The sequence below is a fragment of the Balaenoptera musculus genome, chromosome 8, assembly GCF_009873245.2.
Source record: "Balaenoptera musculus isolate JJ_BM4_2016_0621 chromosome 8, mBalMus1.pri.v3, whole genome shotgun sequence".
NCBI lineage: Eukaryota > Metazoa > Chordata > Mammalia > Artiodactyla > Balaenopteridae > Balaenoptera > Balaenoptera musculus.
Window position 1 is genome coordinate 7,908,056 of NC_045792.1, and position 15,376 is coordinate 7,923,431.

The following is a 15,376-nucleotide window of genomic DNA, read 5'->3' on the forward strand; positions in this document are numbered from 1 at the left end:
GAAGTCTAACTTATCAATGTTTAAAAATGGTTTTGCTGTTCAGGTGATGTTTAAGTAACCTTTTGCCTATTCGAAAGTTACAAATACATGCTGTGCTTTCTTCTAGAAGTTTTATTGTTTCACTTTTCACTTTAAACCTACAATCCAGTTTGAATTTGTTTTTTGTGTATGTTGTGAGGTAGAGGTAATGTGTAGAAAAATTTAACTAAGTAGAGAACCCAGAATTAGTGTTAAGTGCTAATGGAAATTCAGCATATTATGAAAGAAGCATCTCAAATTAGTTGAGAAAAATATAAACTTTAAAATAAATGTTTTTGGTACCCTGAGATAACCATAATTCAAAAAGATACATGTGCTACAATGTTCATTGCAGCACTATTTACAATAGCCAGGATATGGAAACAACCTAAATGTCCATTGACAGACGAATGGATAAAGAAGATGTGGCACATATATAGAATGGAATATTACTCAGCCATAAAAAGGAATGAAATTGAGTTATTTGTAGTAAGGTGGATGGACCTAGAGTCAGTGATACAGAGTGAAGTAAGTCAGAAAGAGAAAAGCAAATACCGTATGCTAACGCATATATATATATATATAATCTAGGAAAATGGTACTGATGAACCTAGTGGTAGGGCAGGAATAAAGATGTAGATGTAGAGAACGGACTTGAGGACACAGGGGGGGAAGGGGAGGCTGGGGTGTAGTGAGAGAGTAGCATTGACATATATACACTACCAAATGTAAAATAGATAGCTAGTGGGAAGCTGCTGCATAGCACAGGGAGATGAGCTCGGTGCTGTGTGATGACCTAGAGGGGTGGGAGGGAGGCTCAAGAGGGAGAGGATATGGGGATATATGTATGCATGTAGCTGATTCATGTTGTACAGCAGAAACTAACACAACATTGTAAAGCAATTTTACTCCAGTAAAGATGTATTAAAAAAATAAATAAAAAATAAATGTTGTTGGACTAATTGGCTAGTCATGTGGAAATAGATTAAATTGGATCAGTTTCTTACAAGGGTAAATTCCAAATGGAGAATCAAAATGTTAATTTAAATCCATGAAAGTATTAGAAGGAAACATGGATGAATTATTATCTAACCTGGAGCATAAAAAGTGGCTGAATTCCATTAGTTATCAGTAAGTGTAAGATAACTTTTACGATGAGTAGACTAGTTAAAATTTAAATGACTGATAGGACTTCCCTGGCGGTCCAGCAGTTAGGACTCTGAGCTTCCACTGCAGGGGGTGAGGGTTCGATCCCTGGTCAGGGAACTAAGATCCCACATGCTGCAAGGTGCAGCCAAAAAGTAAAAAAACAAAACAATAAATGACTGATAATAATTGGTGATGGGAATTATGTAGAGTAACTGGAATTCTCATACAGTACTGGTAGGACTATATATTGGTACCACCACTTTGGTAAACTATTTGGCAGTTTCTTTTAAAGTTATGCATATGCCTACCCTATGACTCATACATGTTACTTTTAATTACCTACCAAAGAGAAATGAGTGTGTATGTCCATCAAAACTCTTATATGAAAATGTTCATAGCAGCTTTATTCACAATAGCCCAAAGCTGGAAACAACTCAATGTCCATCAATAAGAGAATTGATTTAATAAATTGTAGTGTATGTATACAATGGGCAAAAAAAGAATAAACTTTTGATATAAGCGAAAACATGCATGAATCTTAAAAATATTATGGTGAGTGATAGAAACCAGACTCAAGGTAGTACTTTCTGTATAATTTCTTTTATAATAAGTTCAAGAACAGGCTGGGACTTCCCTGGTGGCACAGTGGTTAAGAATCTGCCTGCCAATGCAGGGGACATGGGTTCGAACCCTGGTCCGGGAAGATCCCACATGCCGTGGGGCAACTAAGCTCGTGTGCCACAACTACTGAGCTTGCGCTCTAGAGCCTGTGAGCCACAACTACTGAAGCCGTGCTCCTAGAGCCCGTGCTCCACAACAAGAGAAGCCACCACAATGAGAAGCCCACGCACTGCAACGAAGAGTAGCCCCCACTCGCTGCAACTAGAGAAAAATCCGCGCGCAGCAATACAGACCCAATGCAGCCAAAAAAAAAAGAACAGGTAAAATTAGTTCTATGGTGATAGAAGTTAGAATAAAAAAAAGAATAATACTTTTGGGAGTGGATTGTTACCTGAAGAAACTTACTAAGGTGATAAAAATATTCTATGTTTTAAATGAGATGGTGGTTATATAGGTTTATACATTTTTCAAATCACATCAAACTGTATATTTAAAATATGTGCATTTTATTATATATGAATTATACTTCAATTAAGAAGGTAATTATTATTCAACTCATAATGAATAACAGATCTTGTTAACAATAATCAATAGGGCTAAAATCTGTTAGATGAAAGATTGAAGGGAAACTTTAGATGGTATAGATAAATCTGAGAACAAGCAAATTTATGTGATCAATCCTGACATCATTAAAACTAGGAAAACATGTGCTTTCAGATATTTCCAAGGGTTGGGCCAGTTTACCCTTTCTAAACTTCCAGGCCTATATCATACTTGATATAATAAAGTATTGATTATGAATTTTGAAGTAAGATTAGCTATTGAGTTTTAGAAGAACCCCATCAAAAAAAATTTTTTTTAGTTAATATATTTGAATAGTGGAGGGTCCCATAATAAGAAATGTCCTTTTCATAATCTTTTTGAGAAAAACACATGGTATGTTGGCACTGGAGTGAACATTCTATGTCTGGTAGGGAGTAGAGGTTACCATTCCCGGTACACTCAACAAAATAGGTAAAAAACCAGAAAAGTCATGCTAAACAGATGGACAAGAAAAATTCCATCAGCTTTACTGGCTGTTCATTTAAACACAATAAAGTTTAATTGGCCAGCTAAAGGCAATAGAGATGAATAAGACAAGGCACATGTTCTAGCTGTGATTTATAACATACTAGGGCAAATTAGACAAACAGAGAAATGATTCATTTTTGTGAGAGAGTGTCAAAAAAAAAAAAGTACCCATAAAGTGACTTGGGTATTCAGAAGAGGGAGAATTTGTATAGTCATTGTGTTCATTGCTGGGGAGGTCAGAGTAGAGGTGGGTGGCAAAAGAGGAAAGGAATTGAGAAGACTAGAAGAGGAATAGGAAGAAATCAGAGTTGTAATGTATCTTGAATGTATATCTTGACAGGCCTAGAAGTGGCTATGTGTGAGCTGTGAATGTCACAGAGGCAGGAAATTCTTTATTTGCTGTTTCTTACATTGTATGTGGAGACACCGTGTAAATGCTAAAAAAATCATGACTGAGTGTGAGATGGACACTGTCCATGGGGGAAAATAACTTCTTGCCACTAGAGGAAAATCTTGAGTGTCCACCATCTGTTTTATTGCTGTTTCTGCTTAATCATGGCCATGATAAGAATTTCTAGTCCGCCTCCACTATCTAAGATAATCGCAAGGATCTAGAATGGTCTTGTTTTAAAGTTTTCTGCTGGGCCTCTTGGGGGAGGCCTCTTGAAGTACAGAAATGCCAGACCCTGTAATGGGAGAAATCTGTTGTTCAGAATCATTATCCTCCGACTGAGGTAGGAACCAAGCTTGAGGCAACAGGAGGGATAACACTGAATTACAGAGAGAGCTGAGATCCTTCCAGGACAGACAGGGCAGAAAAGCAAGGGCGGGCAGACTGTGAAGGCAGAGAAACATCAATAACATTTTAAAGGGACAACTTAGGAGAAAAAATATTTTAGATTTTTGAAGTTACAATAATTGTAGTTGCAGCATGTATGAACATAAGTTCGATCGTTGAGTTTGTATGTCAATTCTCTGCAGAATCTCTGACACACCATATATGATAACTGGAGGATGTTATCTGTAATAAGAAGGAATCATAGAAAATAAGCCAGTGATCTAAGTTCTTTAAAGACAAGTCAAACCTGGCACTAGTCCTGTCAGTAAAAATTTAATTAGGCATCCGAGGTAGGTTTGGGGTTGGCTTCCCATCTTGTACTTCCCGAGGGGACTCAGGCAGGGAGATGAAGAAATCACAGGTCCCCTGCAGGGGTTATTTGCCTAAGTTCCCTGGCAACCCTCAACTCTTTGTACAGATGCTTCTTCCTCCTGTCTCATTTCCCTAAGTCCTCTTCTGTCTGCATGCACAGGGACCCCTGCCCAGGGGTATAAGGCACTTCGGTTCCTCTCTTGAGTTGGCCTTAGTCTGAGATAGGAAATTGGTGAAGTACTCTCCTAAGAAGTTTCTAGGCATCTCACAGCACCTCCTCTAACTTACCCTGGAAGACCTTTAAGATCATGCATGTCTCGTGCTTCTCAGCAACACAGACACCGAAGCCCCTTCTACAGCGATCTGTCTGTGTGCGAAGGTGGCATGTTATGCATCTCAGGGGTGTCACTGCTGGAGAGCACAGAGCTGGTGTGAGGCCAGGGGAGGCAGGGACTTAGAAGAAGCTAGACCTATCCAGGCCTGGGGTGCGGGGTGCGGTGCAGGGGCGGGTGGAGAGCTGGCGGCTGGGATCCGGGAGTAAGCAGCTGGATCTCTCACCAACTCCACATCCCCGAGAAATGCCTCTGTGAGAGTTAAAGGTTTCTGGTCCCGACTTCAGCCCTTTTAACCTGGTGACTTTGAGCAAAGATTTAGCCTCCGGCTAAATGGTTTTACGGCTTAAAAATGGTTCTGTTAATGCTGGCCTGGCTTACCTGGCAGCACTGAAGTGTATCACAAGAGTGTGATAATGAGGCTGAGAGCTTTAAACTGTTTTACCTACGCTAGCATTACTACGATGGGATTTGTGAGATTGGCGGCTAACATATTGTTAGGTGATATACTCTGTTTTTAACTTGGAACTGAATCTACGTGAAGACCTCATGAATTATATCATAGTCAGTGCCACTTTATGTGGTACTGTGGGGTGAGCTGGTCAAAATACAAGTTTAATTAAAAAACACCTCTCCCGGGTGCACCTAAGTGAGAAGGTAACATTTATGGAGCATCTCATATGGGCTATGTTCTCTTACTTTGTATCTAATTTAATCCTCACAAAAGCCTTGTAAGTAGGGATTTCCCCATTTCTCAGGTGAGCAACCAGAGGAACAGAGAATTTAAGACAGTGACTGAAACATTTTTTAATCTGTCTGATTCCAGTGCATCCAGTATTTTCTTTCCTGCAATCACTTGTTGTAATATAAAAATCCCTGATAAGGGCATCAAAAGCCCTTGATAGCACCAAAACCAACTATCAAATTATTCATTGTAGACTCAGCAGATGGGATACAGATTTATAAATGGAAAGGATGTCCTGAGGAAAATCTCACTAGGAGTTTTGATTATGGGGAATGGTAGGGACAGAGTGGGGAGCAGTCTGATGGGGCGGCCACAGCGGCTTGAACCCTTGGTGGGGAGTGGCCGAATGTTGAAAAGGGCAGACAAGTTGGCATGGAGGCCCAGGGAGCATTCTGAAGGCTGGCTTCCCCTCCCACATAAACGTGGTCAAGACTCAGCCCCACATGGATACCAACTACACGTATGGAGTACCATGGGGCTTCCTAGATCCTGTCTCTCGAGCCCACTCCTCAAGTCTGTGACTCACCCACAATGCAGCAGACGACGGGTAAGAGCAACAAGAAGTGTTTGTCCATGCTGACAGAGAAGTCTGTTACACAGGAAGAAAAGAAGCCAGGGTCTGCAAGCACAGGTCTTCAGGCCACAAGAAGAAACCTTCCTCTTCATCATAGGGCAGGGATTATTCATGCCTAAGGGGAACCAATCACACAAGGTTCCCTCTGGGAGCTCAAGTTCATGCTCACTCCACCCCATAGCAGAGAATGATAATTAATAAATGTTGGAGCTTACATGAAGTTAACTTTGTTTTTTTATATACTGTTCATCATAGTAATTATTATTAATGCAGTTATGATATTATCATTCTTATCCCAATTTCACAGAGGAGGAAACTGAGGCTTGGTGAGGTCCAGCATCTTACCCAATATCACGTATCTAGTGACTTATAGCGCCAGTACTCAGAGCAAGACTTTCTTGTTCCAGAAGCCATACTTTTAACCATCTTGATTGAATGCCTCTTGGAGATTTATTCATACATTCAACTAATATTTATTGAGAGCTTTTATGGACCGGGCACAGTTTCATGTGTAAGAGCAGAGCAACGAATAAGTCAAAAAAAAGCTCACCTAGCTCCACACTTTATGGATGAGAAAACGAAGAGTGAAAGAGATGAAAAGGTGTATAATCTATGACCAAGCTGGGCCTTCCACCTAGAATTTCTGATTCTCAGCCCAGAACTCTTTCACTTTACTAGAAATCTGTTCTCCAAGGCCAGGGACTGTTTACTTTGTAGGGCTGTGAAATCATCTCTAGAATTATCACATAGCTTGATCTTTAGGAAATTTATATTGTGAATCTGGCCAGTTTTGCCCATGCTTTAGGTATCTATCTCTACAAAAGTTAACTCAGGTAAGGTTCACCATGGGTAAACCACTGGAAAATTATGACCAGTTCTGGCACTGTCAGTCTCTGAAACCCATCAGTGAGCTTATGGTAGTTTGGCTAGAGGCAATAGGAATCTTCTGTCATGAATTCATTTTAACGACATGTTCTTTAGTTGTAGGAACAATATGTTCATCAAAATATCTCAAGTATGACATTTTTAGATATCAGATAAAGATTGGGTGAAGTAAAGTCTAGCTCAAATGCCACAAAATTTATAGTGTTCCTTTTCTATGATCAGAGTGTGGAGCCCATCTTTGCCTAAGAAGAGAGGCTTTAAACATGAGGGGATTTGTTCCTTTGAAAAGAATTGATTCTAGAATGGCAATCAAGATTGTGAAGTCTTTGAATCTCATTTTCTATTCTTCCATCTTTCAGGAGAAGATGTTGGAAACTAGATAGCATTTTTTAGGACTTTCCAAAGGCTTATCAAGAAGGCAAACTTCTGAGCCTTTATTTGTCACCTGTTTTCTCTTCTCTCTCTTTAAAGCGAGTGACTCTAGAATCATAGCAAAGGAAGAAGAAATTCTAGGTTAAACCACAGAGGGTTTGCCCAGTTTCTATTCTTCTTCCTTCAAGGTGCCCCTTGGCAGATATTTTCTGGAAGGCCCATTGAGTTCTGAATCTCTTCTCTACGGGATTATTTTCAGTTAGGATTGTAGAATTTTGCAACTCCACCCAAGCAAGAGGTTCTCTGATCTACTTCTCATCCTACCGCAGTAACTCATCCATCACATTTTCTCTTGTAAACAATGTCTTGTGATATGTGTGAGCCTTCTAAGGTAGAATGTGTATTTGTGGATGTGAATCTGGAACTCGAAATAGGGGTCTGAGGTAGAGATATGGAACTGAGCATCATCAGCTCGTGGATGACCTCAAGCTTGAGCTATGAGAACGGGACCCAGTTCTCGCCCAGTCTCAGTGAATCAGAACTCAACTACTTCCCAGCTGCTAACCCACCCAAAGCAAATTAAACAGTTCTAAAGCTGACTGTGTCTTCACAGTTCATTCTAGAAGACAACGTAATTAATCTTTCCATCTTTTCCAATACCCAAAGCCAAATGTAAGCCTCGCTGCAACTTAACACCCGACAGGATGCTCCCAACGTCATCCTCACAGCCAGGCTCTTGGCCCTTGAATGCCAGAACCACAGTTACAGCCTCCACCTCATTGCCTGTCTCAGTCGGGTGCCCTTTCCTGCATGTGGCTCCTTTTGACTGCAGTTTCTGACACCTACCCTAGCAAAAGGGCCCAGGCTTCTCCTGAAATTTTAAGCACTGCACAGGGAGTTAGTGCTTGATAGTTTCCAGGGCCTTAACAAATATGAGCTTTCTCTTTTCACAGACTTTAATAAACTACTAATACCAGTCCTATGATGAAAATTGTTCTGGACGTCAGTAACTCACCCAGAGTCACATGTTGGCAAGCAGCAGAGCCAGGACCTGAACCCATGTGTGTACCAAACTTAAGTTTGGGATAAAGGGAGATGTCCTTTCTAGAATTCAGTATTGGTACAGAGGAGTGGGTACTTTAATGTCTTTTCCAGCCCTGGGAAAAATGACTGTTTTCATTGATGTCTTGCAATGGCACAATAATGAGCAGGAGATCCCATTTTATGTGCTTGGGACAAAGTAATCTCAGCAACAAGTGCAGTGCATTGTCCCCTTGAGCCCCTCTCTTTACCCATATGCCATCACCTCCAACAAGGTGCATCTCTCTGAGTTTCTTGCTCACCCATGTCTCTAGAACCACATGACCAGCTCTCATCCCGGTGTGTCAGGTTGCCTGACATCTCTGTATTTTGACATTTGCTGTTCCTTTGGGTGCCTGTCCCTATTCACTTCTTTTAGCTAACACATCACTAGCCTTCAAAGTCCAGCTCAACTATCCCTTCTTCAGGGAAGCCTTCGCTGGTCAGGCAGTCAACTTTGAATGTCTCTCATTTAGGACCCCATAGCCAACTGCGCTTGATGTACTTGTGGTCTCCTTAACTAGACTCAAGTCTTTGTGAGGCCACAGAATAGTGGCCTGGTTTGCTTGGTGACTTCTCTCTTTGTGATTTTGGCATTTGGTATGTTTGTAGAAAATATTTACTTTAAAAAAATCCATGAATTAGTTAATAACACCTGAAGGCAAACTAGGCACATCTCACCTTTCTGCTGAAACGTCCCTTTCCTACACCACCGAAGGGACACTCAGTGTTTCCCCCACATTCAGACTATACCTGGAATCCTGAACTTCATTCCTGGTGCTTCAGTCTAAGTGAGACAAAGACAAATCTGAGATTATTCTGAGATTAGTGAAGAGAGCTAAAAGGAACTAAGGTGTCCAAATCCTGTCTTGAAATATCTGAAAGGTTAAAATGTGGGAAAAAAATTTGACTTTACTTGCAGAGCACAAGGCTTAGCTATACAAGAATGAATAAAGAATGTATATATATATGTGTATATGTGTGTGTGTGTGTGTGTGTGTGTTTGTGTGTGTGTATATATATATATATATATATATATATATATATATATATTCATCATTGAGGAGAATTTTAAAATAGATGCCTTAGGGGCATTGAGACTTCAGTTGGTGGTTTGGTTGGTTCTGGGAACATTGAGGTACTGTTTGTCACTGAAATTTTATGATTATATGATTTAGATGAATAGCCCAAGGACAGAACACTGGGGGAGATCAACCAGTACCTTCCACAGGCAACTGCACATGACCAAAGTCCCAGGATGTTTGTTCTGTTTCTGCTGTGCATAGCCTTTCTGGTCTGCATGAGTAAGGGTAAGTCCTGGAGACAGAGGAAGGGTTGGTTGTTGAGTAAGAGATGGGAAGATGCTGGGGGAGGAGAAATTTCCAGAATTGGCTCTTGGGGCTTTGGCTGATGCATGTGTGATTATGACAGGGAAAATTCTTCTTTTCACAGGTGAATTTCGTGAACATCTGATAGGTACGACCACAGCTAGTCTAAAGTCCTTGGTAAAAAGGTTATTGGTGACATTTTTGGAGTAAACCTTCCCCTCCATCTTTTGAGAGAGCTGTTATCCATTCCTACTATAGAATCCTAGGAGTTTGATCTTCTCCCAGACCAATTTAGTCCATTTCGTGGAGTAAGGAAGCTAAAATCCCTGTCTTTGCTTCCTTTTCCCCATTACTGGACAAAATCATTAGGCTAGATAAGGGGTTCATTACTTGGGGACCATAGATAAATTTTACAGGAACTCCAACCTTTTGAGATTATATACAATATTTGATTTATGTCTGTATAAGTTAGCTTTCACAAGATTATCAAAGGGATCAGGGTCCCGAGATAAGTTGCGAACCACTAGTCAATAGTAAGTTCCTGTTGGGAAGCCCCCAGGCCTGGAGAACCTTCTCCATACTGCATCCTTTAAGCACCTCTTTCTGTGTCTGGCAGAGCCTTCGACGATGTGTTATAAATGTACAAAGTATCATCTTGGGATATGCTATGAAGGCATGAGGTCCTGCACCCTGAAGTACCACCAGACCTGTGCTGTTGAAAACATTTACTTACTTACTGGAAAAGGTAGTGTTGGGTATAAAGTGACTGCGAAATAACCACCTTTTTCCCCTTAGAGACAGTTACCTGCTTTTGTCCGCGGAATACATGGGTGAGTGGGATGGGTGAGGGTGGGGTGGTCCTGCAGAGGGTATGGCAAAGATGGACTTTTCCTTAAGACAGCACTGAGGAAAGGAAAGGTGAATGTTCCTTATAAGTTAGGAAATAAAATCCATTCTCTGGGTCAGTAATTAATAGACTCTGTCTTTTAGCTCATTTGGGTCTGGAGAAGAATCAGTGAGTCTCTGAAAAGAGGTTATTCCTAGGAATATGATAGGAGAACACAGAGTCATTACAGTTATATTCGCTTTCTTTCACCTCCTCAGGGCGGAGTATGTATTTTTATTCAAAACTGTCGTGTATGACCAACTGTGAGGACATCAACTTCTTAAGTTTTGAAAAGAGGACAGAGCTCATCTGTTGCAAACATAAAAACTATTGCAACCTCCCTGAGGGAGTCTAGTTCTGCATCTCTCCTGGATTTTTGATTATTCTTCAACTCACCATCCCCTTTATCTTTTCCCCCAAACCTGTATTTTGCTCTCCACTTCTAACCAATGGTAGAGAGTGAGAAAGCCAGCTGGTAGTGAAGAGTAGCCATCATAAGGAGGCTACTAGGAGATAACTGATTCTCGTTAATGATGGAGCACTAGATGGAATGTTTGCAAATCCCCGCACACAGCGTTCTGGTTTTCTTATGATGGTGCTGCCATGAATAGTGTTGGGTTTTAAATTGGTTATTTATTATCTCCTATATGGAAATGCAAAGACTTGGGTCAAAATAATCCCAAGCTCATCCTGGGAATTCGGTGATCATACTTTATCCTTGTCCGTACCCACTCCTCTGGGCTGGGATTCTCTCTTGATTAGCTCTGACACCTGGCACTCTCCTTTTGCCCATGGGTTATGGAGATAAATGAAGACTAACTCCAGTTTCCCAATTTGCTGGCAACATGAGCCCCATCTTTCTCTGGTAGAGCTCTCAGGAGGAATCTCAGGCCTGGGAAAAATCTGGACAGGCAAAGGGATGAGGCATCAAGAAAAATTTTAGGGGCATTTCAGTTTGTGGAAACTAAGACATGAGAAACAATTTGGTGTGGGTGGAGTTATCATGGCCCTTCCAGGCCAGGTAGCCAGGTAGCACGTGGTTGAACTAGGTTATTGAATTGGAAATGGAAACCTTGTGCCAGAATGGCTGGTCAGTCTCCTCTCATAAGAATGTGAAAAAAATGTTGATAATAAAGCAGGTGAAGATAATAGAATGTATAGAGATGCCATGTGGTAGTGTTCCAGTTACAAAGTGTCCTCTGTAAGATGCAGTTATGAGTAAACAGAAGGGATGATACAGCAGAAGCTAGTGGGGTTGGGAAGAGATGCAGGTGACACGGAATGAAACAAATAGGCAGAGAGAAACTGAGTAGCGGTTGCGGTGAAACAACCCACCTGAGGCCAAGGTGGTGAAGCTTCCCTGGGTATAGACTAACCCTGGCATTTCTCTCCTTGTGAATGAAGCTTACTGCAGTTCTTGGTCCTGGATTTCCACGATCATTTTTCTCCCTTACTATGCCACATGAAATTTTTACAGTAAAACAATTACCCCTCTACTTGAAGAGTTTGGTGTACTCTCTGCCTTTGCCTGCGCCTGAAAATATAATCCTTCCTGAGGAATTCTCATCTGGGATTTTAGCTGGGATGAAGAAAGACGTGTAGATAACTTTTTCAAAATAGGCAGGCAGGTTGGAAAAGCCAGTGTAACATGGATATTTTGAGTTAGGGAAGCAACATATATTTTTAAAAATTTTATTGAAGTAAAGTCGATTTACAGTGTTGTTTTAATTTCTGCTGTACAGCAAAGTGATTCAGTTATACATATATATGTTCTTTTTCATATTCCTTTCCATTATGGTTTATCACAGGATATTGAATATAGTTCCCTGTGCTATACAGTAAGACCTTGTTGTTTATCCATCCTGTATATACTAGTTTGCATCTGCTAATCCCAAACTCCCAATCCTTCCCTCCTCCACCCCCCACCCCCTTGGCAACCACAAGTCTGTTTTCTGTATCTGTGAGTCTGTTTCTGTTTCATAGATATGTTCATTTGTGTCATATTTTAGATTCCACATACAAGTGATATCATATGTTATTTGTCTTTCTTTTTCTGACTTACTTCTCTTAGTATGATAATCTCTAGGTGCATCCATGTTCCTGCAAATGGCATTATTTCATTTTTTTAATGGCTGAGTAATATTCCATTGTGTATAGTACCACATCTTCTTTATCCATTCATCTGTCGATGGACATTTAGGGGAAACAGCATATTTTTATTTCTGGCTGTATATGGGCTCTCTCACCCATTGAATCATGGGGTTGGGAGACGTCATTCAGAAAAAAAAGAGAGACAGGGATCATTGTTTTTCACCGGGTTTCAAAATAGGCTTTAAAAATATTTGTGAATCAGTGTTTAGACAAAACTTGGCTTTGTTGAACAGGAAGTTTCTAATTATAAAATCTTTCCTTGATCTTTCAAGAACAAGCATTGGCATTCTCAGCAATAGAGCACTGAATATTACATTATGTAGTGGATGATTTTGATTTGATTTTGGTGCCCTGCCCAAATCCTTTTTGCTAATCAGTGCATCTGCGACCCAGCTGCGTTGAGTGTTGGCTTATGACAATCCACAGCTATTTACTTCTCTGGAGATTTGCCTTCTGCCAAATGGGAGCTACCTCGCCTGGATGCTGAGCTCCCAACTAGAGCAAAGACCTCAGCCAACAAACGGCCGACTCCTTCCATCAAGCTGCGACTAAGTCTGCGGTGCAGTTTCTGTGCCAGAGCTTTTCCATGGGCTCTGACTAAAGCCAGTCTCCAGTTGAGACCAAGTTACTGTTAACATTTCCCCTGACCTCCCTTGCTTTCTTTACTCCCCCTCTAAATTTTAAGCTGAGAAGACCAAGTGTTTTCTACCATCGTAGGGCATGGAGCTCTAAAATAAGATGAGGAAATTCCCCGGAAGTCCAGTGGTTAGGATGCTGAGCTTTCACTGCCGAAGGCACGGGTTTGATCCCTGGTCGGGGAACTAAGATCCCACAAGATGCGTGGTGTGGCCAAAAATTTAAAAAAAAAAATTTTTTTAATAAAATTTTTTTAATATAAAATAAAACAAGATGAGGTTGGGTTAGAAAATGCAGTTACATTTTGGTACCTCTGAGTGACAGTGCATGTAGTGTGTGAATTAGCTCCTCATGAATGAGGAGAATCTTTTTTATTAGGCTTCCTTACAGCCTAGATAAAATTGCTGTAATCTTGGAGAGAATTTTCTTTTGGTTTACCCCATCTTTGGATATACTTCCTGTTTCCATTTTCCAACTTGAACAAATGAACAGAATAAGACCTAGGTGAAAATTTCTTTACCCCCATGATAGCACACCAAGTATCAATCCTGAAATAAGCATAAGCTCTTTTTTCATATATGCACATTTTTTCTTCACATATCATTTTAAAGACAGTAATTTGCCTACTAATCTAAATGTTAATTTGGAGTTGACTGGTAAGTAATACATACAACCTTATGCATTAAATCAAAATAATTTTCACATATATTAAAGATTTAAATGTAATAAAATCCTTACTTTTTAATTGTTGTGACTATTACTGTTTGACCTCTTAGTGTGCGATAGACATGTGTTTTGTACTTTTCATAAATGATCTCATTTAATCTTCACAACTTCCTATGAAGTAGATAGTATTGTAAAACAATGTAATAGATGAAAAACCCAAAGAAGAGATTGCCCAGATGCTAATTGGGTAACTCAACAAGTATCACACAATTTTCCAGTTATTATTGATGCATAAAAAATGATTGTGTTCACTAGTACTGTGGGTCAGCAATTCAGAAAGTAGGTAGTAGGGATGGCTTGTCTCTGCTGCATGATGTCTGCGACCACAACTGGAGAGACTTGAAGGCTGGAGGTGATTCGAGAGTGGGAGACTGGAATTATTCAGAGGTGTCTTCACTTCTACATTTTTGCCGTTGATACTGGTATAAGTTGTGATGTCACCTGGGGCTGTTGGTCAGAACACCTACATATGGACTCCATATGACTTGAGCCCCTGTACTGCATGGAGGCCCAGGCTTCTTACACAGAAGCTTAGGGGCTCTAAAGGCAAGTGTATATTCTAACAAGGTGGAAGTTGCCTCACATTTGGAAGTCATGCATCATCACTTCTGCTACATTCTATTGGTTATAAGTGAATCACAAGCCTGGCCAGGTTCCACTTTTGATTGGAGAGTAGTTAAGTTGTAGAAGAGCTTGTGATATGGGAGATATTGTTGTAGCCATCTTTGGAAAATGCAGTCTGTTACAACTGGTTAATGGCAGAGCTGTAATTGAATCCAGTATCTATACAATCCCAAAGCGCTTTCTCATTCTAAGCTCACTATTAAAGATATTGAGAAATATTTATATAATCTAGTGATAGAGGGAGCTTTTCTAATCATGACATCAGTCACAAAACAGGACAAAATTGATAGATTTGGGAATTCCCTGGCAGTCCAGTGGTTAGGACTTGGTCGGGGAGCTAAGATCCCACAAGCCGCGTGGCGAGGCCAAAAAAAAGATTGATAGGTTTGACCACATACAGAAGTAAATGTTTTTGTATGGTAAATCAAAACCATCAAAAAAAACCCCACATAATATAAAGATTGTTATTTTCCCTTAGCTGTTGTATCTTTAGTTGAATACTTAAAGATAATAAAGCTCCCTAAAGACCTGTTACCATGATTGTCTATTGTTGTCAAAGAAAGGATTGTGGAAATAAGAAAAAAAAGAAGAGTCTCCAGTGGGTCAGAGAGCAGGATGGAGAAGGGTAGAGAATTGATCTGAAAGGAGTAAATGGAAGAAAGCCAGCACACTCCACCACCTTTACCTCTCAGCATCCATTCTCCTTCATTTAGGTGGAAACTGCATTCCCAGCACGGGGAATGAGAAACTTCCCATTACAACCTTGGAAGATGATAGAAATTCAGTCATATTATCACCCAGAAGTAGGAAATAGCTACCCCCAGGGCTCTTTCTGGTGGGAGTCAAGAGAGAGCCTTGAAATGAGCAAGCAATGTGAAATCTTCGCTGCAGGCCCCATCCTGTAACTGGACGTGAGACTGAGGATAATACAGCTGCATTCGCGCAGTGTCTGCTCCGTCTTCTCTCACTTCTGCCAGTGTCTCAGCTGGACGGTGTTCTTGACCTGATGGCCTCGTCCAGCCTTCATT

At 40.6% G+C, this 15,376-nt stretch overlaps 2 protein-coding genes across 2 annotated transcripts; one reads left to right on the forward strand and one right to left on the reverse strand.

Moving 5' to 3' along the window:
• Window positions 1-3,737: 3,737 nt before the first annotated feature.
• On the reverse strand, window positions 3,738-5,661 carry LOC118899005 (prostate and testis expressed protein 3-like). Its single transcript, XM_036859890.1, has 3 exons — window positions 5,613-5,661; window positions 4,298-4,420; window positions 3,738-3,880 (listed from the first exon to the last, which is right to left on the reverse strand). Exons 1-3 carry the CDS (start codon window positions 5,659-5,661, stop codon window positions 3,738-3,740), a joined length of 315 nt encoding a protein of 104 aa, XP_036715785.1.
• Window positions 5,662-9,215: 3,554 nt separating this feature from the next.
• On the forward strand, window positions 9,216-10,566 carry PATE2 (prostate and testis expressed 2). Its single transcript, XM_036860936.1, has 4 exons — window positions 9,216-9,307; window positions 9,450-9,473; window positions 9,942-10,070; window positions 10,430-10,566. The coding sequence occupies exons 1-4, from the start codon at window positions 9,256-9,258 to the stop codon at window positions 10,564-10,566; spliced, it is 342 nt and encodes a 113-aa protein (XP_036716831.1). The 5' UTR covers window positions 9,216-9,255.
• The last annotated feature ends 4,810 nt before the right edge of the window (window positions 10,567-15,376 follow it).